Source organism: Lentinula edodes, assembly GCF_021015755.1.
Source record: "Lentinula edodes strain Le(Bin) 0899 ss11 chromosome Unknown C8R40scaffold_36, whole genome shotgun sequence".
NCBI classification, from domain to species: domain Eukaryota; kingdom Fungi; phylum Basidiomycota; class Agaricomycetes; order Agaricales; family Omphalotaceae; genus Lentinula; species Lentinula edodes.
In genome coordinates, this window is record NW_025764342.1 from 435233 (window position 1) to 451039 (window position 15807).

A 15807-nucleotide genomic window follows, 5' to 3' on the forward strand; every position below is an offset into this window, starting at 1 on the left:
TACCCTCGCTCTCCTCATTGCAGAATCAGTTGACGGCTTCCGAAGCGATGGTGCGTCGTCTGGCCACTTTTGCACATCGGTTGTATTCTGCAGACCCCGCTAACCTCCTTCACCATCACAACACGTATGTGGGGGGTCTCATCGAGGCGATCATCGCACTCCTGTCGCGTAGTCTCCTCCACCCTCCGGAACGGATGAGAACTGTTGTCGAATTGGCTCTGGAGTATCTGTCTCAAGGTCGGCTTACCCACGGCGAGCTACACCTCCGTTCGACCAGTAGTTTGTTGTATTACTACTCCAATGCTGCTGATCGTGTCGATGGGCTGTACCAGGACATGTTTACCCACTCTCGTTTCTCCACTGATGCAGCGTTCCTGACTGCTGCCCAACACGCGGGTTACGTCGAAGCTCGTCCTGATTCCCTGGAACCACCCTTACATCGCCAGCTCTTTTCTTTTGATCATCCCATCCCTCTTCCACAAAGTCCCATTTCTGATCATATCCCCGCTGTTCCTATGATGGACTCCGTAATGTTGATGTGGGAGGATATGATTCGCACCTATGTGCGTGAGGTTTTAGGTTACCCTGCCTCCCCAGATCGCGCTTCTTCCCCGGTGGACGTTCCTGGTTCCAATGATCCCTTGCCGACAGCTTCCCCCTTGGTTGCACCTGACGCTCCTCCCGCGCTAGACGCGAGTGAATCCGTGTCGCAGGACGCTCCCCTGTTCCTACCGGAGTCCCTGTCTCCCACCTCCCCTCGTCCTCCTTCTCCCATTCCTTCTTCCTCTCGTGTTCCTCACGTCCCCCGCGAGATTGTCGACTTAACCATGGATGACGCCGAGGATTTGTACGAGTCGCAGGAGGAGTTCCTTGCGAGGACCGATGGGGCAGTGACAGTTAAGCAGGAGGATACCGAGTCTGAAGTAGTGTAGACGAAGTAGTGTAGACCCCCTCGATTGTTGTATTCTTGTACACCCAATGTAACATTGATGATTTCGTTACTTCCGTTTAGGTCTGAGATCTTGGGGAACTGTCGGTTATGAGGAAGAGTCGCGCAACTAAGTAGAGTTGTACCCCCTCGTGCCTCCCTTTCCCAAATGGAGGTACCTGACAAGGGTGGTTTGTCGATGCAGGGTCCCAGCGATCCGGTTCGGTTGGAAACTGTTGCGGGAGCACACTTTGGTTTGGTTCACCAGTCGACCAGTCGTTTTTTCCCCTTCTATAAAAGGGTGCCGGGCAGGTCCTCCTTTCCTTCACTATGCCTCCCTCTCCCCGTCCCCCCTTGGTACCTCGCACTTTCAATGCTCACCCTTATCGTGTTGAAAATCAGCGTCTCGTCGCTCGGATTCGTTTGTTGGAGTCTCAGCTCGCTACCTCGCAGCGGGAGAATTCCTCCCTTACCTCCGCCCTTCGGAATACCTCTCTTGCTCTCGATTCTCGACAACGGGAGGTGGAGCAGCTCCGGTCCTCTGGTCGTCAAGTAGTAGAGCGTGAAATGGAGGACCGCCGAGTTTTGGATCAGTTCCCTGCCTTGGATGAGGCCCTATCAGGGGCTCTGGATCAAGTGAGTACTTTGGTTTTCCCCCGTTTTCCTCCCCTGTTTAGTCCTTCCCTTCAGAGCCTCTCGGAACGTTTCCGGAAGGTGCAGGAAGACCTTCAAAATGCCACCAGGGAGCGGAGAGTCGCTGTGGAGAAACTAATCGCCTCTACTCGCAAGAATTCACGGTTGAAGACCACCCTACTGCACCAACAAGGTCTTGTGGATGAATCGAATGCTTTGGCAACACGTCAACGTCGTCTTGTGGAGGAGTTGCAGGAGGAGGTCCATCGGGTCCGCGGTCGTGCCGTCTTCGTCGAGCAAATGCTCAAGGAGTACCCTGACGAGGGTTACTACGAGGTCGTTTTGCCTCCTCTTTCGCAACTTGAAGGGGACCTTAACCAGGCTCGTGAGGACCTCCGCCGTGTAGCTACCTTCGCTCATCGTCTTTATCGTTGTGATCCTGCCACCGTCCTCCACCATCACCATCGTTACTTTGGGGCGATTATTGAGGCCGTGGTTGCTTTCCTTCGTCGTGGTCTCGATTCTGATGATCTCGACGTTATCGTTCACAACTTTCGATTGGCATTGGATTATGTACAGGCAGCTCGAGGCGTCCATGGAGACATGTATATGCGATCCATAAGCAGTATCCAGTGGTTTTTTAACAACGCTGTTGACGAGGATGAGGGTCTTTATCGTATGATTTTGGAACACTCTCGATTCGACAGTGATAGTCCCTTCTTGACGGCTGCTCACCATGCCGGTTTTGTTCCTCCTCCTGATGATTCTGTGGAGCCTCCTCTTCATCGGCGAATGTTAGCGCTTTCTACCGCTCTTCCTCATAGCGAAGGCGTTGGGAGGTGGGAAGACATCGTTCCTGCCCTCCCCAGTATCGACCAGCTGACTGCTGACTGGGAGCAGATGATGTTGCAATACATTCATCACATCACTGATACTCCTTTGCCTGGTACAGATTCCCAAGGTCCCATGTCGTCGGTGGAACCTGCTACTGAGTCGTTGCCCGAAGTACTTGTTCAGCAGTCTCCTGAAGCTCCGGCTGCCCTGGAATCTACCTCCTCTGTCGGTCTCCACCCCCTGGTCCCTCTATTCCTGCCCGAGCAGGAGTCATTAACCTCCCCTTCCCCCACTCTGCCCCCTCTGTTCGGGTCCGTTGCCAATCTAGTCATCGACCTTACGGGTGATGACGACGAGCTGTATGAGACGGAGGAGGTTAGTGCTGGTCGCTTTTCTATGGCGAGGGAAGTTATTGATTCGGCGCCCGGTCAGGATGTCGTTAAGGACGAGTCGTTGTAGTGTTCCTTCATGTCGTCCTGTCCTCTCTTTTTGTACCTTTGTTTTATGCGAAAAAAAATCCCCTTTATAATTTATATGAATGTGAAAATCGATAGGACTGAAATCATGGTGCCTTCAGGTTGCTTGAACCCTCTGATGCACATAGTCGTTAGTTCGTCGTGGATGTCATGCGGATATCGTTCCCATCGTTCCTTTGTGTCGTTGTCAGCTCCGGCCCTATCTCCTATCCTCCCTTTCGTCCTCCTCATCTTCCTGTGCATCCTTTAAGAGGCGAGCCCAATGTCTCTGCGATGGCTGTCGCTTTCTTGGATGTTTCTCGTGCCAGCTCCGCAGGAGCTCCAGGGATCCTGCCATACCTTCCCATCCTACCCAAGAGTTGAAATCTTCACTATAACCTTCCCATTTTACGAGATATTCCACTTCCTCCGGTCGTCCCTTCTTGGGTTTGGAATCAAGGATATCCTCGACAAAGTGCTCCGTCTCCCCTTTTATGAAGATTGGGGGAGGCGGGGAGGTCTGGCGTTTGAATTTGTCGTGGAAGTGAGGTTTCAGCCTATCTACATGGAACACGTTGTGAATTTTGTGGAGGTCCCCAGGGAGGTCCAATCGGTACGCATGGCTCCCTATTTTTGCCAAGATTGAGTAGGGACCCGTCCACTTGTGGTCTAACTTCTTCATAGGTCTTCTCGTCCTGACGTTTTCCATATTCAACCAGACGTGATCACCCTCCTTCCAGTCTGGGGCCTCCTGGCGTTTTTGATTCGCGTACTGCGCATACACCTCGTTGGCTACTCGAATTCGCTCCTGCAGGTAAGCATGTAACTCCTTGAGGTTCGATGCGTATTCGTTGACCTCCGCTCCTTGTACCTGCTCCAAGGTAATGGACAGTTTTGGGTGGTACCCTTTATTGGCAAAGAACGGTGAGACGCCCGTCGTTGTATTTGGGGTGTTGTTGTATACGAATTCCGCCATTGGTAGGAGAAGGTCCCAGTCGTCCTGGTCGTAAGAGCAATAGATCCGAAGGTAAGCCTCCACTGATTGGTTTACTCGTTCCGTTTGTCCGTCTGTCTGGGGATGATACGCAGTAGATAGGCGGGATTCGATCCCTAGTGCTCTACAGAGCTCCCTCCAAAATTGGGACACGAATAGGGAACCTCGATCTGAAACTATATCGGAGGGCATCCCGTGCTTCGAGAAGACATGTGTTATGAAGAGATTAGCGAAGTCTTCCGCCTTATCCGTAGTATGACAAGGGACGTATATGGCCTGTTTGGTCAGTCGGCACACTACTACCAGGATAGCATCGTACTTTTCCGGACCTGCTGTGACTGGGAGCTGGGTGATATGATCAAGGGAGATTGACGACCAAGGTCGTTGACCGATTGGCAGTGGGCGGAGGTTCCCGTATGGTTTGGATCGACTGGCTTTCGCCCTCAGACATGAATGGCAGCTTCGCACATAGTAGTTCACATCCTTGGACAACCCTTTCCAGAAGAACAGTTGGCTTACGAGCTTCCTGGTGCGTTTCTCCCCCGGGTGTCCTCTCAACTTATGGTCGTGGTACGACTGTAGGACCTCTCTTCGTAGCGTTCCAACGTCTGGGACATATATACGACCTCCCCTCTTTATCAGACCATCCTCCCACACGAGAGATTCCTCCTCGTTCCGTGCAATCCGCTTCAATGCTTCAATCATACTCGTATCTTTGGAGCTTCCCTCACTCGATTTACTAAGAGGTCTTCGTTCATGAGGATGGTCGCGTTTAGACGTTCTGGAGGTATGAGTACCCTTTCCCTCCCTGCTAAGGCCTGGTCCCTTGAAGCTCCCTTCTTTGGGTACACGTCTGATCTACGGGTGAGCGCGTCCGGTTTGGCTCCCAACCTCCCTGGGCGGTAGTTGATGACAAAATCGTATCCTGAAAGGAGCTCTGCCCACCGGGCTTGTCGTGCTGTTAACTGCTTCGTAGTGGTGAAGTACTGGAGATTGTTATGGTCTGAGTACACTTGGATCTGGTGTCGGGATCCTTCGCAGTACGCCCTCCATTGTTTGAAGCAGTCCACGATAGCTAGGAGCTCCTTATCGTATATGTCGTAGTTTAGTTCCGCAGAGATCATTGATCGTGCATGGAAGGCGATAGGATGTATCTCCCCCGTTTCAGGATCCAGCTGTGATAGGATCCCTGCTATAGCCAAGTCGGAGGCATCGCATTCGAGGACTACCGGTAGGTCCGGATTGTAATGTCCCAGAACCGGGGCTTCGGAGAATGCTGACTTCAGAAGTTCGAAGGCACTACTACACTGTGGTGTCCAGTTCCACACTGAATCTTTTCGGAGGAGCTTCGTGAACACCTTGGTGATTCCCGAGTAGTTGTCTATGAACCTCCTATAGAAGTTTGCGAAACCGAGGAACGCCTGGAGTTCCTTCACCGTCCTTGGTTTTGGCCAGTCCATTACTGCCTTCACTTTCTCTGGGTCCATGGACACTCCCAATGGTGATATGATCACCCCTAAGTACTCGACAGTGTCGACATGGAACGCGCATTTTTCCGGCTTTGCATGGAGGTGGTTCGCCCGTAGTCGTTCAAGGACCTTCCTGACGTGTTCGACATGGGATACTTCATCGTCTGAGTAGATCAGAATGTCGTCCAGGTAAATTACCACGCAAACGTCCACCATGTCGTGAAAGATCTCGTTCATGAAGAATTGAAACGCGGAGGGAGCATTCGTGAGCCCAAAGGGCATTACCAGGTATTCGAAGGACCCATACCGAGTTCGGAATGCAGTCTTCCACTCGTGTCCCTGGGCTACCCTGACGTTGTTGTAACCTGCGCGGAGGTCGATCTTTGTGAAGATCTTCGCCTTCCGTAGTTGATCCACTAAGGTTCCTATCAGCGGTAGAGGGTACCTATTCTTCTTCGTAATCTTGTTCAGAGCTCGATAGTCCACGCAGAGTCGCAGGGTACCATCCTTTTTCTTGGCAAACAAGACAGGAGCTCCCGCAGGGGAACTGGAGGATCGTATGAACCCCTTGCCTAACATCTCATCGATGTACTCCTTGAGGGATTTCAGTTCCTTCTCGGACATGTTGTAGAGCTTCCCTATGGGAGGTATCGCATCCCCTTCTGTCTCGATTTTGATATCGTAGGGTCGGTGAGGAGGTAGCGTCCTTGCTTCTCCAGGTGAGAACACGTCCAGGTAGTCCTGGTATTGGACGGGAATGGATTTCTTTAATTCCTCCGTCTCCTGACGCCTCGATTCTTCTTTGTCGAGCTCCCTAACGACCCCTCCTTGTTCCGAACTAGGGTCCGCACTCTCAGGATCCTTTGGTTGCTGCACTCCCTCTGTGGCGCTGCTATCACTCGCCCGGAGCATTTCTTCAGTAGGGGAATCCTCCTTCGTTGGCGATATATGAAGGAAGTACGCTGGGGTTCCCTCCCTCAGTAGACGATCCATCCCAGCAGCTCCTATTAAGCTGATGGGTTTCCCTTGTATGGTTGGGTCCGATTTTCGTTCCACCACATGGGTACCCGCTATGAGCTGCTTTCTCCGGATGTTGCTGGCGGTTTCATCCCCGAACGACTGTTCTGGGATGGACATCAGGCGTTGACCAGCTGCCACCGTGATGACAGTGGAGCTAGCAGCCTGGTTCGATTTTTGAGCTTGTGTCGTGTTTCCACGAGATAAGGCGCTCTTTTGTTTCTTTGATTCGGTCTTGGAACTAGAAGGTCGTTCCGTTGACGTCGCCGACATTTCGTCGCGACGAGTCCGTTCGGTGACGGGAGAGCTTGGTATAATGTAAGACCTGGGTCAAAATAGGTCTTAGGGTAGGTTTTGGTATGTGGAGGTTTATGTTGTAGCGTGCTAGGAGCAGGCTGGAGCTCGAAGGGAGCTACGAGAACCGCGACCGAGGACGGGAATGACCTAGTAGTGGTTGGAACGACGAGAAGGTGACCCTTGAGGGGTTCCTAGGAGGTCCAGGGAGGTCCCTAATGCGTAGGGAGGTTCGGGACGAGTGCGGGACCGTAAGATATTGCGTAGTAGGAGTTGTACTCGCTAGAACGTCAATATAGAGTCGAGTAGGTAGTTTATGCAACGGGGTCTCGAAGGTGTAAGCTCCCGAGAAGGGATATGCCAGGGAGGGTAGGTCCCTGGGGACTGGGTTGGAGGATGGTCGTCCTCGAGTGTGGGAGGTGGTAACGGAGAAGCAATACGTAGTTCGACGTGAGGGATAGCTTCGACTTTACCTAGATCGAGGTCCCGAAGCTTACGAAGTAGCTAGGGAGCTCTGGGAGGTTTGGGGAAGAGTAGCTCACCAAGCGGGTAGGCGTTGGGGAGCTTTAGTAATGTTCGAGGGAGCTCGGGGACTCACTCGGAAGGCTTAGACTTGAAGTAAAAGCGTATATTCGATCGTACAGACGATCAGAGAGACAATAGACAGAAGTAGAGAGAAACAGAAGTAGAGAGACAGAGAGTAGAGAGAATTCCGTATAGGTAGCAGGTACAAAGGGACAGGGACTGGACCTATGTAAAGGGTGTGTGTTCAAAATATACCAAGCTGGGCTTCTGAACGCTCCTGGACTGATTAAATACGTATGGGGAAGTTAACAAGGAGACATGATATGAAGCGAGCACTTAATGGGGATTCTAAGTACATGAGGATGGAATGATGGACGCATGTACGGGGTTCCAGGACCCTGTCGTGGAATGATTCGGTTGAATGGAGGGGAGCTAAGGGTTGCGGAGGTGGTTCTAGCGGTAAGGAGGTCTGTGGGACGTTTGAAGTGTTCTCAGGGATTCAAGGAAGGGGTCTGAGGAGATCGGGAGCTATGCTAGAGAGCTTATGGGCTAAGGAACTTGGGGTGAGGCATGACAGACAGAAGCTATTACATACAGTGAAAGATAATGTTATGAAATGATTGTTATGACTATGATGACCCTAAACACAAAAGCCAAGCAAGGTGTAGGGCCCCAGAGGGGTACACTAGTTGGCAGGCATTTCCGGTACTCACTTCCGGCGTCTGTGCATGTATGTGGCACGAGACGCGATAAGATTATAAGATAAGATGTGAAGGGTGGCTGTTCAATACCGCCGTCGCTCGGCATAATGGACCGTCGGAGTCCTCAAATGATCCTCCATCTCCCTACGATCTCCAACGCATCAAGGTTGTTGTTTATCCTTATCATATGGTTTATATAAAACACCCCCCGAAAAAGTTCCCTTCCTTCATTCCTCTGCAGTGCAGTCAACTCTCTGAAAAAGTCAAAGCTGGTTCTTTGACTTGATATATATACTTCGCTTTACGCTTCACGTACTCGAACCCTCGAAAATCCGACAACGACGAAAATGATGATCCCACTCTCCCACTTCCTCCTCCTGATAGCCTCCCCAGCACTTATCACTTTGGGACGTGCTTCTCCCGTTCCTACCTCCTCCTCTTCCACCACCTCCACCTCTTCACTCGTTAACCCAACCCCAAGTACTACTATTACTACGTCGTCGTTGGGTTCCTATGCAGTCAACGCTACTGCTACTGCTTACGACGACCCCTCCGAAGCACCTCTTTCGCCTTCACTCCCGCGGCGTTCGATCATCAACCTCCCCCGATGGCCCTCCAGACCCGATGTCCTCCGATCCACAATGGGGAAACTCACAAACGAGAAGAATTATGTGTTGCTGGGGTTTAGTTATACTGGACAGGTTTAATGCGCTTGATGCTCTTCTACGTTTAATGCTGGTCATTGACTGATCCTCTTCTCCCTCCTTCTCTCTTCTCTCTTCTATCCTCCGCTTTCCCCACCCTCCCACACAGCTCGCCGGAAGTCAAAACGACAAAACTCTCTTCCCGCTCGACAAACTCCATCTCCCCGGTCTTACCCCAAGTCAACCCGGAGAGGGAGAAGGGGATCTGATGTTATTGCAGGAACCTAGTATCCAGGATTCGAAGGGAATTTATTGGAAAGTAAGTCACAACTCACACCACATGAATTGTGTTCTACCTACACAACTAACCCCACCCTCCTTCTCCTTATCTCCCTCTATCCAGTGTTTCGTCGTCGCCTCCCGCCAAGCATGGACCGCCGCCCTCCCCCAGCTCAAATCCAGCCTCACTTATTCCAGACCGCAATTCCCCGCCACAACCCACGGTGTGAATCTCAATCTCGATGTGATGCGGATCCCGAAATCGGTCTGGGAAACCCGCGGGAGGGAGCTGGGGATTAGTTCGATGTGTGTTAATCCGAGAGGTGGGTGGGGGGTTTTTGTTTTGGGGTGTTTTGTTTTTTTTTCGTTTTTTCGTCCGTTCCTCTTTTTTCGTCCTTCCCTTCCCTTCATTCTTCATTCTTCACTGGTTACTGATTACCGATCGCGCATACTTTCACAGGCAAAGAAGTCGCCACTCTCATGATCCACAAAGACATGTTCGCGGATTACAAGATGTTGACCAAACCCGCGCAGTGGCAGAAGTAGAATAGGGTTAAGTAGGGTGAGGAGGGGTGATTCAGTGATTCAGTGATTGTGAAGGTGTAGTGTAGTGTAGTCCAGTGGGTTTGTATCGCAGAACAAGAATACGATTGATAATTGGCACAAATGGCTGAAATCAACTTGGGAGGTTCAGGTCAAAGTATCTTCCGACAAGTTCCGACGAGTCCGAGTCTCACCTCGAAAAGATTGATATATTGATCGTCTGAATTCATAACCTTATTGCAAACACACTTCATTTCCCTATCGGACCTGGGTGGGAGAGGTTCACCCGTCCCCTGAGTAATCCAAGCGCCATGCTGCCTCTGAGATAAAGAAAGACGAAGGAAGGATAGTCAGTTTTTGTTGATAGCAGTAGATAGATATCGTATTCTGATCATATTAAACTCAAAACTCACTAGAAATTTTCCATCTGGAGTAGATACAATCAAAGCCTGAACCTCAAAAAGCCCTGCATCGAGGTTTTTTGAATCCAAATCATGAGAATGTGGGTCACCCCCGGTCCTGGTAGAAGATTTCAGTCTAGTATGTCTAGTTTTCATCACCCAATATTAATCCGGCATTATATTCGAAGATGCCTCGAAGACTATGCGTTCTATTCCGTAAAAGTCGTGTCCGTATCCGTTTTTCCAGTGAGGTGGATATATGTAGATACATAGGAGATACCCAAAAAGTGGAATTATCGGGTAGTTTTATTTCCTCCCGCTGTTTCTTTCTCCTTGTTGCTTGCTGGATTTCGGGGTTTCGCTAGATTCAGTACCATTTCTGCGATGTTCCGAATGGAGAAGAGGAAATTGTCGGAGGTGTTTAGATTTGCTCGGACTGAGATCGTGGTTTGAATGATTGTCGTCGGCGCTGGTTCCTTGAGGGGGCGGGCATAAATGGACGATAATAGTTCCGTAGTGTTGGAGATTGCCAGTGGTACATCGTGATTCCCTGTGACTAGATAAGAATATGAACCGCTAGCATTGGCTGTCTCCTGCAAATAGAAATGTAGGCGAAGTTCAAAACAGCGAAGAGTGGTCAGTAGTGTTAAGATCAGGATTCGATTCCCTTTGAACCACCACATTCCTTTCAAGTTTTCGTCTCCAAAATCGCGTCAAGATCCTTACCACTGATGCGCACAGACCACTCATTGTCCGGAACCTCGGCCCGGGAGAAAGCTCTCCTCGTACTATGATGGACGACGACCAAACATACCTCCTACTCCTCCTCTCCGACAGCAATCTTCCGACAGGCTCTTTTGTCGCCTCCTCCGGTTTTGAATCATATATCAAACATGGATTCGGTGGAACAAGAGATGACAAATCAAATGGGACGGATAGAACAACGACCTTCATGAGCGATAGTATCAGCGCTTACGCGCGTTCTGCTCTTCCGTTTGTTTCCGATGCTCATCGGGTGGTTCAGGGTGCAACGATCGAAGAGGATGTTGATGATGGAGGAGATTCAAAGTCCGAGGGATATTTAGAAGGGTATCTTCGGAAGATTCAAGAATTGGATGATCTCTACGATGTAATGACATTGAACCATGTAACGAAGCGCGCTTCAAAGTCGCAGGGTGTCGCTCTGCTCACCTTGTACTCCAAAGGTTTCTCAAATCCTTATTCAGCAACATCGACGTCTACGATGACCTCTCTAATTACGAGGTACAAGACACTCGTGCGAGCTGAGCGCACTCCTGGACATCTACCAATCTGTTGGGGAATATTGACGGGTGCTTTGGGATTAACTTTAGGTGTGTAATTTCCTTCATTAATCATTTCTCAACTTGGGTATATAATAGTAATCACTTTAGAACGCTCCCTATATCTCCACATATTCCTCCACGCCCGTTCTCTTCTCTCCGCTTCCGTACGTTTAAACGAAATCGGACCGTACAATGCCCAACAAATCCTCTTACACGTTTCGCGAGGGATCATCAAGACGGAGGTGGATAAGTGTAAAGATTTGCGTACGGGAATAAACCTGAGCATGAACCTCGAGTCCGAAGATCCGGGATATTTGCACGAAGGACCTGCGAATACATGGCCTTTAGGTGAAATCCTCGCTGCAAGGCATGACTTACAACACTCGCGAATCTTCAATTCATAGACCCCGACAGTCTCCAGTGTATCCTCTCCTTTCCTGGCCCCTTCACTGTGCTTGCAATGGTCATTGAACATCCCGAGCGCCCGTGCAAAATTTCCTTCTCAAATTGTCTTTGTCCGTTCCGACGGTCACATCTATGCCTTATAGGGCAAAAGGGATCCGGATGCAGCCCTTTTACTTTCCCCTCATCTAACAGTGACTCCGACTCCAACCCTGCCTGCCCCACAACAAATTCCCTCACCATATTGCATCGTCCAGCTTGGCGTGCTCTATCAGGCTCTATCCTGCTCTATCTTCCTCCCATTCTGTTTTTTAATTCACGCATCACCGTCGGCGGCTGAAATAATTCTACGCAAACACCGGACATAATCGATATAATTCGGGTCATAATGCAAATGAATCATGATGGCTGATCAACGCTTAGCTTTTTCTACGCATCTTCTTCCTTACATACCCAAAAATCGACTTCACCAACACATAGAGGATTTCCCTTTCTTCATCTTCTTCATTTCCTTCTGCTGTGCAGCCATACCACCGAACAGTCAAGGGCTGGCTCTTTGACTGAAACGAAACGAGACTCATTTTTGTAAATTTCTTTCTTTCTTTCACCGACCACTCGTCTTGTACGACAGGGCTTGAATTACTTGACGGGCTTGCCGTACTTGACCTACTCGACCTTAAATAACGATGGTTTCGCCCTCTTCCATTACTACAACTACCCACAAGCACAGGTCCATGTTCGCAGTCACTAGCGTTAAGACTCGCATTAGGACCCACATGATCATCGCCATGTTTCTTCTGCTATCTTCTTCAACACTGATGGATATTAGCGGGGGATATGCTTCGCCTATTCCTACCTCGCCAGACCTTGATCTTGCTCCCTCGTCTGTCACCACCGGCACAATTACCGATCCCAGGTCCATCCCCATCCCCATCCCAGGTCCAAACGCGACAACCCTAACCACCAATCGCGATATAAACCAATGTATTTCTGCCCCCAACTCGCCGGATGTCGTCGCTGTCTCTGTTGCACGGAATATGGGTATTGTGGTTGGAGGTGCTGGTGGTGCTGGTGGTGATGACGACGACGACGAAATGACCGCTCACTCGAATTTCGAGCGGTCCGGGCACCCACTTCGAAATTTTCATCTTCTCCGCCGCCTGTTCGGCCCCCCTAAACTGGAACCCTTACCTATGAAAAGCGAACTGGAGCTATTAACGGATGAGACTACACATGTGTTGCTTGGGTTTAGTTATGCTACACAGGTCGGTGTTTTTTCTGAGGTATCACGGTTGTGTGTGTGCTACCCTTTCTCTACACCCACCCACTCACTCACCACTTCTCTCTGTCCTTTCCAAGTATTGCACCTTTTGCTTCTGAATAGATATATATATGTCAACTAATCAAACTCTTTCCATCTTTTATCTTAATTCCCTCCCACAGGTCCACGGGAACCAGTATATTAGGCAAGAATTCCCGTTGAGAGAACTTTTTCTCCCTGATAGTACTTTGAATGACAAACCCGGGGGTGATATGATTTTATTGCCGAAATCTGGAATGGAAATCAAAGACTCAAAGGTATGTATGTACTGTCAATGTATGTGATATTCAACACAAATTCATGACTTTTTCACCTCCTTTCTCCTTGTAACACTCTTCTTCTTCCCAATGACTTGGGATACCTAAATCTTGAAGATGCTTTATTGGAGTGTGAGTTTCAATGTCATCATTTATATTTCTTGATATTCATCATCCTTTTCTTTTCCCATCTTCCAATTACCATTCATCCATTTCCCGAACCTCTTTTCTTCATTTCTACATTCTAGTGTTTCGTAGTTGCCAACCGTCGAGCATGGGTTAACACAAAACCCAAGATGGTGAGGAATTTCTACCCACATGAATATATACTCGTTATTTATCCCGTCTATCAGATATATGTCACCCAAGATCCTACCACTACACCCGGATCAACACCGCATCCAACAACTTTAACAAGTTCATTCTCGACCCAAAAGAACATTGTCTATACTCAAGAACAAGCCCAAGGCAACAACGAGAAAAAGCGAACCGTCATGCGTATACCTCAAGCATTCTGGAAGACACAGAAAGAAAATTTGGGGATTACCCCGATGTGTGTCGATTCACGGGGTGTGTTGTGTTTTATCTCATTTTACTTTGCTGTCACTATATCCATCCATATTACTACGAACTCACTCACATTGCTTCCTTTATCCGTACATAGGTGATGGACCCGGAACCACAACTGTTTTAGTACATGAGGACCTGTTCGCCGGGAACATGGTGTTGAGCCAGGGTGCGCAGTGGCAGAAGTGGAAAAAGAGTATTGAGAACTGGCCAGAGGGGCTTAAGGTGTGAAGCGCAGAAATCATATGCGTATCCCTTGTCGCAATCTCAAGGGATCCAATTTCGAACGGGCGGGCGGGCAGAGGATGCGATTCTACATTCCCGAGCTTAGCTCAGGTCGCATATCTATCAGGTACAACGTACAAAGCCTTGGTCATCAAATATATGTTTCGAATTGAAACTTCTCGAATTCGACGACTATCAATCGCTGTCTAAGGCTCCTTCCCCGTCCTGGCCTCAGAAGCATGTGGAAGTTTACAACAAAGCAACAAAGTTTCTTCATGACTACTTCGGAATTGAAGGTCCTCTGGAGTTCCAAGCAGGCCCAACCCACTTCTCAATCCATTTCCTAGCCAACTCCCTCATTTTGCTCGTGGCCTGAGGCTCTTCGTAGGCCACAGACTATAATCGCAGATGAGTAAATTCTCATGGCAAAAATTGAGGTATCTGACCGGAAAGCTGACAGAAATTCTTTCGATATCGCGATCAGTGTCATGCAAAAGCTTCACTTTCCTATTGGGGGATGGGAGGGGTACACATTCTGCCTTCTTGGTTCCCTGCCAAGGGCCACGCTGTTTCAAGTGGCCAGAGTCAGCCAAAGTAAATAGGGTTACTGTTATCGAGAAATTCACCTGAAATTTTCCACCTTGAGTCGATAGAATCAACCTATGGCCTTCCGCATGTAGATTCGCATCAAGCTTTTTCGGGTTATAGGAATACGGGCTACGATCCTTCAACCCGGTGAAAGATTGTTTGCCAATAAGCATTTTCCAGTTTTGGGCCTCTGTTCGCGGATGCACCCAGGACTTCCCATCGCTCATTCCATCAAAGATGATGTATTCAACCGTATAATACTCCTTTCCTCCAGTTGGATATACGTACATCGAAGATAGTTCAACAGCAAGATCCTCTGGGAGATCTACATCCCGATGTTGCTTTACTGATTTTCGAATGTCAGAGGTAACCAGATTTAGTATTGTTTCTGCAGCGTCATGGATGGAGAAGAGAACATCATCGGGTGTTTCCAAACTTGTGTTGACTACGATGTGAGCTTGAATAATTGTAGGTCCCTCGGCGCGTGCACGATTCGACGACAGTCTCGCAGTGTTCGAGACGTCCAGCGTCACGTCGTGATTGTCCAGGATCAGGTCAGAAGATGAACCACCACGGACAGTTTCCTACAAATGACGGTGAATAAAAATTTAGGAATGAAATTGTGATTTAAAAGAGTTTCGGGACGGTGGCATAGAGAAAAATGGCCAATAGCGTTGAAGTCAGGAAATAATAGAATAACCTTGAACCAGGGACAGATAGGAAAGGGATTCTCACTACTCACCGGACTAATGGGTACCGTTTGGACAGTCTTCGCGAGAAACAGCTGAAGACCGACGAAAAGGAAAAAGTAGAGTTTTGGAATCGTGCAAGCGGAAACAAGCTGCATTGCGTGTATGATCACAGTTTTTGTTGTATGACAAAATGAACTTAGCAAACAGGCCGACCAGCGGCGATGAAAGGGTCGTTGTGGACGTTCTACTTGGACCAATCCTTTTTATGAACCTTTTTGAAGAACCTTCACAGTGACGAGACCATTGAGGTCTTTTTTGTAACAATCACATTATTCCTAAGATTCTTGCGCGTTTTTAGCTCGGAAATGGAGGCGAGATGCATAAAGAGCGCTGTGACACTTTATTTAATTAAATTTGAGAATTTGGTTTATTGGAAAGGAAAGGAGAACGAGCCATCCGTGCATCCATGCTGAGGCATATTTTATCCTATTTTATCTCTGGTGCTCATGCTTCGAGCCTATTATTATTAATTGACGTCACTGAAACGAGTTACTTACTGGTTGCGAGCGAAGCGAAGCAATACTGGCTAGAGGGCTGAACCGAGAAGTACATAGAACAAATACAAATGTCGCGCAAACTCCTACGGAGTCGGAATACCCGTGGATATGTACCGGATGCTGGGGCGGGGAGCTGTTCCTTTTTAAGTAGTGCCCTGTAGTGCAAACAGTCATATA

General features: G+C 49.0%; 4 protein-coding genes across 4 annotated transcripts; 3 read left to right on the plus strand and 1 right to left on the minus strand.

Annotated features, from left to right (window-relative positions):
* Window positions 1-7966: 7966 nt before the first annotated feature.
* Window positions 7967-9455, plus strand: C8R40DRAFT_1121567 (uncharacterized protein). The gene is made up of 4 exons (XM_046228809.1): window positions 7967-8551; window positions 8664-8813; window positions 8898-9096; window positions 9234-9455. The coding sequence occupies exons 1-4, from the start codon at window positions 8198-8200 to the stop codon at window positions 9317-9319; spliced, it is 789 nt and encodes a 262-aa protein (XP_046082767.1). The 5' UTR covers window positions 7967-8197; the 3' UTR covers window positions 9320-9455.
* A 1052-nt stretch (window positions 9456-10507) lies between these two features.
* On the plus strand, window positions 10508-11425 carry C8R40DRAFT_1054164 (uncharacterized protein; the record flags this gene model as incomplete). The annotated part of the gene is made up of 2 exons (XM_046224913.1): window positions 10508-11069; window positions 11130-11425. 2 exons carry the CDS (start codon window positions 10508-10510, stop codon window positions 11423-11425), a joined length of 858 nt encoding a protein of 285 aa, XP_046082768.1.
* A 215-nt stretch (window positions 11426-11640) lies between these two features.
* Window positions 11641-14190, plus strand: C8R40DRAFT_1121574 (uncharacterized protein). The gene is made up of 7 exons (XM_046228810.1): window positions 11641-12688; window positions 12867-13001; window positions 13119-13133; window positions 13250-13300; window positions 13355-13571; window positions 13666-13881; window positions 13932-14190. The coding sequence occupies exons 1-6, from the start codon at window positions 12110-12112 to the stop codon at window positions 13797-13799; spliced, it is 1131 nt and encodes a 376-aa protein (XP_046082769.1). The 5' UTR covers window positions 11641-12109; the 3' UTR covers window positions 13800-13881; window positions 13932-14190.
* Window positions 14073-15228, minus strand: C8R40DRAFT_1072420 (uncharacterized protein; the record flags this gene model as incomplete). Its single annotated transcript, XM_046226463.1, has 4 exons — window positions 14073-14189; window positions 14240-14359; window positions 14420-14965; window positions 15124-15228. 4 exons carry the CDS (start codon window positions 15226-15228, stop codon window positions 14073-14075), a joined length of 888 nt encoding a protein of 295 aa, XP_046082770.1.
* Window positions 15229-15807: the final 579 nt, after the last annotated feature.

Excerpts from the sequence above, each read along its gene's own strand:
- C8R40DRAFT_1121567 (XM_046228809.1), top strand. The coding sequence starts at position 8,198 with ATGATGATCCCACTCTCCCACTTCCTCCTCCTGATAGCCTCCCCAGCA. Across the intron at positions 8,552-8,663 it reads GGTTTAGTTATACTGGACAG|CTCGCCGGAAGTCAAAACGA; the intron begins GTTTAATGCGCT and ends CCTCCCACACAG. Across the intron at positions 9,097-9,233 it reads GATGTGTGTTAATCCGAGAG|GCAAAGAAGTCGCCACTCTC; the intron begins GTGGGTGGGGGG and ends ATACTTTCACAG.
- C8R40DRAFT_1121574 (XM_046228810.1), top strand. The coding sequence starts at position 12,110 with ATGGTTTCGCCCTCTTCCATTACTACAACTACCCACAAGCACAGGTCC. Across the intron at positions 13,301-13,354 it reads TTAACACAAAACCCAAGATG|ATATATGTCACCCAAGATCC; the intron begins GTGAGGAATTTC and ends CCCGTCTATCAG. Across the intron at positions 13,572-13,665 it reads GATGTGTGTCGATTCACGGG|GTGATGGACCCGGAACCACA; the intron begins GTGTGTTGTGTT and ends ATCCGTACATAG.